We start from the raw sequence: 11,506 nt of genomic DNA on the forward strand, positions 1-11,506 counted from the left end.
GAAAATCAGAAACCATAGGAGACACAGAGAAACTCTAGTAAGAACCATATAAAAGTGAATTATTAAATAGATGATATTATTTCCTTAAGCAGTGCAAATAACGTTATCAAAAAGATTATGCCCCTCCCCATAAATGGTTTTAGATGAACATTTTCCGGGTCGTTGGATGGCACATATCGCCCTATAAAATGGCCACCACGTTCACCCAATATGACGCCAACGGTTTTTTTCATATGAAGTTACCTTAAGGGTCGAGTTTATGAATCCCGATACAATATGGAAGCAAAGACGCCGTCCGAGATGCGCCCATACCTGCATACAGTAGATGGAGGTCGTATTGAACACTTATTGAAGCATTAATTATATTAAAGTATCTTTATTCTTAGTGTCCTTTTTTGTTTATGTAAATAATCTGTGTTTTAGTTTATGTTTTGTTTTGTAATTATTTATTACTGTCTTATGTGTAAATATTTTTGATTATTTTTATTAATATTTTTTCCTTTTTTTCCATTTTCTTTCTTTTTTATTTTGTGGTGTCATTAATTAATCAAAGAAATGTAGAAAATACATTTCTTTGACTACCACAAATGACACTTCTTCTTCCTTTCTTTCGTAACAAATTGTATAAAAAAATCGTTTCATTAAATTTTCCGAATTCTACTTTCCCGATTTTTTTCTTTAGATGCATTGAAAAGACCCTAACTTGAAACTGAGTTTATCAAGATTAAAAAATAAACATACGCGATTTATATTCGAAAAAATACGTTTATTTCCAATTAAAAAATAATCAATATCATCTATTTTATAAACAATAATTACTGCATCAACATTGTTTTTCGCAAACAAAAACCCAATGGTTTCTTAAATAGTTTCCGTACGACTTAAATATGGTTTCGGATTTATTAAAAAAATGTCTCATTTAATAATTTATTATTATAACATTTTATAAAAAAAACGACTTCAAAAGTTTGTGGAATCACATCTATTTGCTATTTTATTGAAATCGGTTACCGGAACGTGCGCGAAACCGGATTCATCCCCTAGCTTGCTACGCTTACAGGTGGAATATTTTTTTCAAATTTAAATGGGACCAATACCGATGTACCTTCTTTCCAAAAAAAAGAATCATCAAAATCGATTCACAAATGCCGAAGTAACCTCGTAATATACACACACAAAAAAAGAATAGAACTGAGAATCTCCTCCTTTTTTGAAGTCGGTTAAAAATATACACTGTACGTAAATGTTTATATGTATGTTTGTGTACCCCGTGTGCAGTTGATTATTATTCATCCGATTATGATAAAATATTCGTGTGATGTTGTGCCCACACTCGCAAAAGTTTTTTTAAGTATAAGATGCCACTGCTGGGCGTGGGTCTCCTCTAAGTAGAGAGGTTAAGGCCATAGTCCACCACTCTGGCCCAATACGACTTGGGAACTTCACACGTTTTCAGCGACATTGAAAAGCAAGTTGGGTACATCTAGTTATTTATACAAATATGGAAGAAGATGTAGTGAGAAAGATATAGAAAGGGACGCTTAGATGGTTTGGATATGTAGAGAGAATGAATGAAAGAAGATTGACGAAACAGATTTATAAGGCGAGTGTGAGCGGGCAAGTTGGTATGGGCCAACCAAGACGAACTTACCATGACCTAATTGAGGTCATCCTAAAGAAGGGCCAGATCAAAAGTTCCCTTAACCGACGAGCGTATATCAAAGCATTAATGCGTGACGATGAAGCGAAAGATGTGTGTCAGGACCGTAGCAAGTGGAAGCCAGTTGTCTCTGCCTACCCCGATGGGAAAAAGGCGTGAAGTATATGTATGTATGTATGTGATACATACGCACAAAGAGAAGCTATATTTTATGTGATATATGTTATTTTAGAGGCCAAGAATCTAATGTTTCTAGTAAAAATCACAACATTTTTATATGACGTGGCCTGCACGTATGTGCTATTAGACTGCATTTTACACGCTCATCATAAGGCGCTCCCACTTTAATCGAAGTGTCTAATTAGACCTTATAGTGCCACTTGAACGACTCAGGTTCCATAAAGCAAATGATAAAGCGTTGTAATAAAAATATGTCATAACTTAAAAGTGTAACGCTGGCACGTTTTATGTCTCCGGGGAAATTACTAAATGAAGAGTTTAGTTAAAAACAATTCATCATTCAGGATAAACGTTAAAAATTATATAAAATGAAATATGCTGTGAGGTATACTTAAAAGCATCTAGGACTCAGTTGTTGTTGCAAAAGTTGCAGAACTAATCGAAATTAAATAATCGTATAACTTCAGCTTCTAAATACGCTACTCGTACTTATCGATTACAATACCTGTGAAATGTGTGGTGAAATTACAGGCACATGGAACTTATGTCTCAGGGTGACGGGCGCAGTGGCAGTGCCCCTCAGATCTTTACGATTTAAAACTCTGCACTGCAACTGGACAGGCGTGTAGCTTACCATCAGGCGCATTACTTGTTGGTCCCTTCACTTGATATTATAAAAACAACCCTATTGTATGTAATAAGTATTCAACAGCTCATGACATGACAATTTCCCTTTTGTCCTCAGCAACCAGTACTGCCACCGTTCCCTCTATGGCTGGCCGCTATCTTCGCGACTTGCTTGGTTTTGGTCATCCTACTGACAGTCAGTGGCAATGTGCTGGTACTACTCGCCTTTCTTGTGGACCGTACTATTCGCCAACCTAGTAACTATTTTATCGCTTCACTAGCTGCCACGGACCTGCTGATTGGTAAGTACGCAGAAAGATTTTTTGAATGACGTTTTAAATGAACTCACTCAATACATTTTTTAAACCTGTATGCAATCTTATTGACACATTGAATATGACTTGAAAATAATTTCTATTATTAATATTTTGCATTAACACAATGCAACATAGATATGCATACAAATTTATTGATAGTTTCAAAGTAATGATGGTATAATTGAAGAAATATTATTTGCACCGATGAATGTTATCTCTTGGAACGGCATATCCTTTCTATTACCATACAGTAATAAAACCATTAACACTTCTTTTACTCAAAGTGTACATGAACTTAATGATCTTGGTCTATCGTACGAGTCATAGGTGCGCTAAATGCTTTTTTAACCGACTTCAAAAAAAGGAAGAGGTTCTCAATTCGACTGTTTTTTTTTTTTGTATATAAGTTACACGATAACTCCGGTATTTGTGAACTGATTTTCATGATTCTTTTTTGTTGGAAAGAGGGTAACTCCGTAGTGGTCTCATTTAATTTTAAAGAAAATCATCCACCTCTAAGGGTGGCTGTTCACGCATGAAGATTCATTTTTATAAATAGCGCCTAAATTTTGTTACAAGGAGCAATTATTTTAATGGTTGATTTTGCTATTCTGCAATTCAAGGCGTTTTTCTATCTCAATATACTTTCAGTAGTGAGAACCGATTTTTATTATCTCCTGTGTCAAGTCCCGTATAGTGACGAACTAGGGGATGAAACCGGGTTTGCGTACTTTCCGGTACCCGATTTCAATAAAACTTGGTAATTATATGTAATTCCACATACTTTTGAAGTCGGTTTTTTTAGTACTCTATACAGAGATTATCTGAATTCTCCTTTTAAATTATTTCTTTACTCATCTGACCGTTGTTTTTAAAGCTGTAAGTACTTCGTAAAATACCGAATGTCGACTCTTTCGTTACTAATTCAACTAAGTTAGTTCCGCATGAAGGTGCCGGCTGTAAAAGTTACGTAAAAGTGTTTAAACTAGTAGTTTGTACTATACAGATGGCACGTGCGCTACCGAGACGGTTCACGCTTTTGTCCTATTGTACTCTAAAGATGAAGCGATAAGACGAATCGGTGCAAATAATATTTCGCCAAGAATACTTACATGTTTAAAGAATATAGCACCACGGAAATCAGTAAATTGATTTACTTACTTAGGAACCGATATATATGTATAATGAAAGCGATAAAATGAAATGTTTAACGAAATTTCAATTCCAACTCAAGAATTCAAGTGTAAGGTAGGTTTTCATGACGTGATTTCCCCTTTGTCCACAGGTACTTTGTCGCTTCCATTTTATACCGACTACGTCTTGAAAGGATACTGGCACCTAGGGCCACTGTTGTGTGATCTCTGGCTTTCTGTTGACTACACTGTTTGTCTTGTATCCCAGTACACTGTCCTACTCATAACTGTAGACCGATTCTGTAGTGTCAAAATAGCTGCGAGGTATAGATCTTGGCGCACTAAAAACAGAGTCATATGGATGGTCACTGTAACGTGGATTATACCAGCCTTATTGTTTTTCACTACAATATTCGGATGGGAACACTTCGTAGGCTACAGAGACCTTCAAGAAGGTGAGTGCGCTGTCCAGTTTCTGAAAGATCCGATATTCAATACAGCGCTCATAATTGGATACTACTGGACAACCTTATGTGTATTGATCATACTTTATGCTGGAATCTTCAAGACCGCTTATGATATGCAAAAGAAAAGCGAAGCAAAGCAAAGAAAAATGCAATCAATGGTAGCTCTCAGCGCGGGTGTAATGTCAGGCATGGCTGGTAGAGCGGCGGGAATGTCTGGATTGTCTAATGTCTCAATTTCCAACGAAGATCAAATGAAAGTATCTGAAGCCATTCGTAAAGATTCAACGTCTAAAGGATCATTAGCTGCACCATTGCTAACCTTGGGTGGTTCTACCGATTCTAATTCCAGTCAGAAATCTTCAGCGCATAAAAGTAGCGCCACAGTTACTGGTACATCAACTACTGCCGAATCTGATTGCGATAAGAAAGAAGATCAGGTGGAAACCGAACGATCTAGCAGCCCTGCATTTGATTCCGATGACGAGAGCGCTACTCAAACCAATGTGAAAAAACGACCATCTGTTGCTAACTTGGTAATGCAAACTGGAGCTATGCAGCTACTAAACAACATGCGTTTAAACGGTGGAATGTTGATCAAGGCTGATTTGAAACAATCTCCTCTATTGAAGTACGACAGCGATAAGCCAAAATCTTCCCTTTCTCAAATATCCGAGAAAAGTATGTTGGATACTGATAACCATGACATTTCTCACACTGTTGAACAAATGCCTGCACCAACAGTGCCTCATTCTACTACCAGTGTCACATCTCCTACCTCATCGGGTTTCGCTACGCCTTCCGATGTCTCCACAACTATTGCTCAAAGAATTATTCCCCCACCGTCAGATTTTAGATGTAGTCCTACTGTCTCTGAAAGCCCTCCATCTCACTCGGAGTCATCGCGAACAAAAACTGTGAGGATAATAAAGACTGATGGTACTTCCTACGATGTTCTTGTTGCTATGGATGGAGCTGACTTGCGATATATGGATGAGAGCTCAGTTATAGTTCCTACACCCACGAACGAGAGTCCACCATCATCTGTTACATTTCCAACAGCAACTGAACCACCATCACCTCCTACAATGAATTCGGCAAATGTAACAAACACTTCGTTACTACAAGCTGCTCTTATACGAGCAACAGCCGAAGCAAAAGTCACCCAAATTAAAACTAGTTTTTCGCCTCCGCCTCCCGTAAAGGTAAATACTGAAGTGAGCTTAACGTCAGGGGAACGACCTAAACCTGTAATCACTCTCGTGTCGTCTTCCAATAACAATGCTCCTCAGACATCGAAGCCGAGCGATTCGCAAATTTCACCTTCTTTAAAGCCTTCTATAAGCCCGGCTGTAGAGAATAGCGAAGTGTCAAGCGCGGCAGCAAGTGGGTCAGGTCGGGCCGGATCTAAGCGAGAGTTTGTTAAAAACATAGGGAAAAAATTAAAAGTTAAACGCTCCAAGCGCGAAGGCTTATTCGCTGGTATCGGACGGCAAAAATCCAAATCGGAAAACCGAGCCAGGAAGGCGTTCAGAACCATATCGTTTATATTGGGAGCATTTGTAATTTGTTGGACTCCTTATCATATATTAGCATTAGTCGAAGGATTTTGTACGAATCCTCCGTGTATTAATCAGCATCTGTACATGTTTTCGTATTTTTTGTGCTATGCGAACAGTCCTATTAATCCTTTCTGCTACGCATTGGCAAACCAGCAATTCAAGAAGACTTTCACGAGACTCCTACGGGGAGATTTTCATATCACCTAGTCCATGTACGTCGGTTATAAAACCGCGTAAATTTTGGATACTCTAGGAAAATTAATTCAAAACGTTACGCGCACAAACACTGATCTCTACATGAACATATTATATTAAATGCTAAGACAATACTTTACTCGTTGAATGACTCTCGTAACGCTGAAATAAATTAACGCTTTCAATGTATAGTGACGATCAGATGAGTGTGTTAAAGTGTAGCGAATGACGTTATTGACTTTGCTTTGGAAAGTAATTGAAAATAACTGTAAATAATGTTAGTACATACATTGTTATATATTTTATTTATTTCGTCTTTAAAGTTCAGAACTGACAATAAAACTTAGATGATGTAAATAAAAGATGGAGTAAATCAAAGTCTCTTTATATTTTCTATTTTAAGAGTTAGTTTCAATAGTTTTAAGTGAAAAATGAATGTCAGTTTGGTGGAGCATTAGGACGTTTTAGAGACGTCAAAGACGTCAAGGGGTCTTGTATGTGTAGTTGTTTTTATGTCAAAACGTATGATTTAAGTGTTTTTAGCTATATACTTTTTGTTATGTCCCAGTGAACGTACAAATTCTATATCAATAATTAAACTACCTTTTCACAATAAGTTTATACTATGTTTCTAAATAGTCTTTGGTTTTAGACGTTGTTTAATTGATTGTTGTATGAAATATGTCACTGTTACATTACAAAATTTAAAAAAAACGCTTAAAAGCTTTAAGCTACGAGCCCAGCTAAAGTTTTTCAGCGTTAATGTCAATTACAGATAGAGTAGTTTGTGTTTGACGGGCCTAATCCGTTATCTAGAATTGTAACTTACAAGTTTCTAATTTTATTAGAGATCAAAATAATCTTCTTTGACGTAAAAATATGATTCTACTTTTAATTACTACATTCTTAATAAAACAAACAATCATTTAACTTTAGTTATATATATTATATAGCCAATAGAGATTAAATCATTTTATATTAAATTTCTCTATTTTAATACTGTAATATTAATAATTAGGCAGCAAGTTTGTAGTCGCAATATCAACCTAATAGTTACCACACTAAATACTCATTTTGTAGTTGAAATACCAATATGCTGTCATGTGACTACCACACTGAACTATTAGATACTCCTAAACCCAAAGAAGGACTTAAGCCTTCATTTCACTACTGTCCGTATCTACCGTTATATACATAGGGCCTAGGAAAGCTCCTTGAGTAACGCCAAATTGAAACTATGATTTGCTTCACGTAGAAAATTTTACAATTTTTTGTAATGCTGTATTATATAATTATGTTCATTTAAATTCGCACAGGCCATTTTAGCCACAAATCTGTGCAATTATCTCCAATAGTAAGTGACCTACTATTACCTACACTGCCCTTATTGTCATAACTAACGTATTTGCATTTAGGTAACTTCCGAAATATAGGCATCTAATGATTTTTTCTGAATAATGCCAATTACACTGATTTTGCTTAACAATAAAACGATAACAATGAATCTAAACAACATATTAAAAAACCGATTATAGCGAGTTATAGATTTCGTTTTGCTAATTCCAATATATTAATAACTTAATTTCATTAAAATATCGATTACGTTAGTTATGATAAGGATAGCAGCAAGTAATCTGGAATAGATGTATAAAAGGCCAATGATTAGTGTCATATAGTTCTTTATATTTTTTGTAATGATTTCAATTACATTTTTATAACGCTATGATGGTTTGTGTAATAGACAAATTACGCTAGTTTCAGTTTTACAGCACTACAAAAGACGTTTATAAAATAAGGTAAATATTAATCAGTATTAAAGAACATTAATAATAGGTTATCTCATCAAATGAAAGACAACAAGTGAAAAATAGTAGTTAGTTATATTCAAGACAGTATCAAAATGTTACTATAGATGTGAAATAGATAATATTATAATCATTTATGAAAAATATATATCCAATATGAAGTTTAATGATAAAAGCTTTCATGAAAAAGTATAAATTTGTGTTGATGTAAATACATAGATGTTTGGGTTAAATAAATGTCCGTTGTTCGTAATATTGTCTCTAATGGTGCAAGTTGTAACCTTTAATCTTTAGTACAGTTCGGAGAATCGTTTTAACTAAATAGTAGAACAGGGTGTGTTTTGAAAATGTGACTTTATAACAACTTTGATAAAGTTACCAACTTATCAGATGTTAATAGTATGGATTGCGAAGTAACAAAGAAGGAATATATTCATATTATCATGTCGCTGGTACATAATAACGCCACAAGTTATCAAAAGTGATCATAAAATTGCATTTAGTAGCAGTAGAGCTCCTTGTGAAAGAGTTCGTCCAGGGTAGTACTGCCTTATATATTTCTGCCGCCAAGCAATAATGTGAGCGTTACTGCGTTAAGGTTTTGAAGGATAAGGGTGCTGGTGATATTACAGGCTCACAGGACTTGTCTACTTTTGTCTCACGGTGACGAGCGCAGTGGGAGTGCTCTAAGATTTTTGCGATTTAAAGCTATGGTGATTATACGAACTACATGAAAGAAATTATGAAATTTTATAACTCACCATGTCGCCCTAAACATTTGTAAGTGATGTAAAACAACGTACTATTACGTCGTTTAATTTGTGTCATTTTATCGAAGAGCGTAAGAGAGCGCTTTTAGTACATACAAAATCTTAATAGTTACTTTTTTGTTCTACAACATATCAAAATATGGAACCTACTGCCTACCTCTACTTACTACCTTACCTCAGGCTGGCTGCTCTATGGCGCCAGTTCGCATACGCCAAAAAGAGGTACTTAGAACTCTTTGAAATCTAGACGTGAATAAAGCTAGCGGGCCAGATGGAATTCCAGCAATAGTCCTGCGTAACCGTGCGCCTGAGTTGTCTCCTGTTCTCACACGCCTGTACCGCCTCTCACTTGAGACTGGTGTAGTTCCCAGGTCGAGGAAGCGTGCAAACGTGCAACCTGTGCCGAAAAAGGAAAGCAGACCCTGTCAACTATAGACCTATCTCAGTCACTTCCATACTCTGCAAGACTATGGAACGCGTACTCAACAACCGTCTCCTGTCGTACCTTGAAGATAACGACCTCCTCAGTGATTGCCAGTACGGATTCCGACGAGAGCGATCTACTTCTCGCTCCATAGTGACAGGCATACACAAGAAGATCCCCTTCTTATCTTCTTGTGTATGCCTGTCACATATGGAGCGAGGCTATAGAAAAGTAAGGCGAAGCAATTGCAACGTCTTTGGGCATTTCTAAAGCCTTTGACAGGGTCTGGCGCGCAAGCCTTTTAAGTAAGCTTCCCTCTTATGGGCTTCCCACTAACCTTTGCAATTGGATCTCGGATTTCTTGAGTGAACGTTCGATTCGAGTGGTCTTAGAAAGCTACTCTTCCGAACATATGGCGATAGATTCCTCAGGGTTCCGTACTGTCTGCAATTCTCTTTCTGCTGCACATCAATGATATGTTAATTCCAGGTACCTTTGTGTATGCTGATTGTATGCACAGTTGGAGATAGGTACTTGACCAATGCAAGGGTCGGTGGAGAGGAAAGCCAGTCTTGTCGAGAGTCCATGGTTAGCCATTTGGATTTGACACTCCAGGCAGTCTCCGATTGGGGTGATGCCAATCTTGTCAAATTTAACGCTACCAAAACTCAGTGTCTATTCTCCACAAAACGGAGTCCCTTCGAGCTGACTCCGACTTTTCGTGATATATCCATACCGATAGCCGACTGCCTCCAGCTACTTGGAATGGACCTGTCGTCCAATTTGAACTTCGGCATGTATCCATGGCCAAAAATGCAGCTAGGAAGCTTGGCATCCTTTCTAGGGTGAGGCGTTACTTTGCACCGGGACAGTTGCTTCAGCTGTACTAAGCACAAGTCCGGTAGTGCATGGAGTACTGCTGCCACCTTTTGAATGGCTCTGCTACATATCAACTGGCCACTTTGGATTCAGTTGACAATCGTGCCAAGAGGCTTATTGGCGACTCGAAATTAGTGGACGCGAAGCTGCAAAGCCTTGAACACCGCCGTAAAGTTGCCTGCTTATCGGTATTTTACAGGATATATCACGAAGAGTGTGCGATGGAATTACACGATTTAATTCCGCCTTCCCCTGTCCATCACCGGGGGACTAGGCGTAGGCTTGGGTTCCACCCCTATGTTGTGGATATTCCAAACACTCACACGAAGCATTACGCTTCCATGTTTATGTGTCGAAGGGCCATGAAGTGGAATTCCCTGCCTGCAGACTTGTTTTCTGAATGTTATAACTTGGGCCTTTTCAAGGCGAGAGTGAATAGGCATTATTTAGGTGTGCATGCTCCATCGTGGACTTCATCGTCACTTTCCATCAGGTGAGATAGAGGTCAAATGGGCACTTATATTTTATTAAAAAAAAAAACTAGCGATACGCATTATCGAAATATCACAAGATAAGTAAGCACTACTCACACATACCAATGATCGCTGGCATACACGCACAACGTTGGGGGGCAGTTTATAGACGTCGTCGTTTATTGGCGTTAGTATCATTATTTGTTACATTCATTTAGTAGCCTGTACAAGAATTATTTGTAAACGTTTGCATTAATGTATGAGAAAAATATCTGCCAAAGCGCATCAGTCGGCAAAAGCACGAATGTATTAAGCAGTAGAAGAATGTGTTAAGTTATCGAATATTTCGTTCGTAGAATGTTTAACTCTTTCTAGAAAAGTCGATATTTTACAAATGTGATCTTATTACACCGCGGGTGCGATATAATCTTATTTTGTAGCGGTTTGATACAGCAACATTTAGTCATCATACTGGTAAGAGAAGGGCTTAAACTTGCACAATTAAAATATTTGAAATGCCTATGTATCGTTTATAAATACATATGTTGGATGTCGTACGGCGATGTAAGTCAATAAAAATAATAATTTTATACCTGTTTTTATTATTCCCCGCTTCATAAGACAATGCTGCTTAGTTAATTGCCAAGAAAGGGTCCTCAAAAAGAAACAAACCAATGTATGACGAACTTGTTTTAAAGACTAACTATTACTAAAACATACACATTATTAATATGGGTTTAAACAACAAAACGCTTGCGTGTTTTATTTCAATGACCACGCCATCTATTATCATTTCGGAGTAAACAAGACAATTGTGTCAGAAACTCGAAATGCGCTATGATTTCCTCAGACGGTGGCGATCGTTTTTACTTATTGACGTCATAAGTCCTTTATCAGTTTAGAAAGGGTCAAAGTATAATTTAACAACCTTACATATAATATAATATAATATAAAACTCGTGTTCAGAATAAGCAAGATATAGGTAGTAAGCGATTCAACTGTCAAAAATCTACAAA

General features: G+C 37.0%; 1 protein-coding gene across 1 annotated transcript in view; it reads left to right on the forward strand.

Annotated features, from left to right (window-relative positions):
* LOC113231986 (muscarinic acetylcholine receptor M4) overlaps window positions 1-6,300 on the forward strand; it is a 52,503-nt gene extending 46,203 nt beyond the window's left edge. The window contains exons 5-6 of the mRNA XM_026466599.1: window positions 2,586-2,769; window positions 4,070-6,300. Coding sequence (XP_026322384.1) covers window positions 2,586-2,769; window positions 4,070-6,150 — 2,265 coding nt within the window. The 3' untranslated portion in view covers window positions 6,151-6,300. The remainder of the gene's footprint in view (window positions 1-2,585; window positions 2,770-4,069) is intronic.
* Window positions 6,301-11,506: the final 5,206 nt, after the last annotated feature.

Source organism: Hyposmocoma kahamanoa, unplaced genomic scaffold (genome assembly GCF_003589595.1).
Source record: "Hyposmocoma kahamanoa isolate Upper Pololo Valley unplaced genomic scaffold, ASM358959v1 66, whole genome shotgun sequence".
Taxonomy (NCBI): Eukaryota; Metazoa; Arthropoda; class Insecta; order Lepidoptera; family Cosmopterigidae; genus Hyposmocoma; species Hyposmocoma kahamanoa.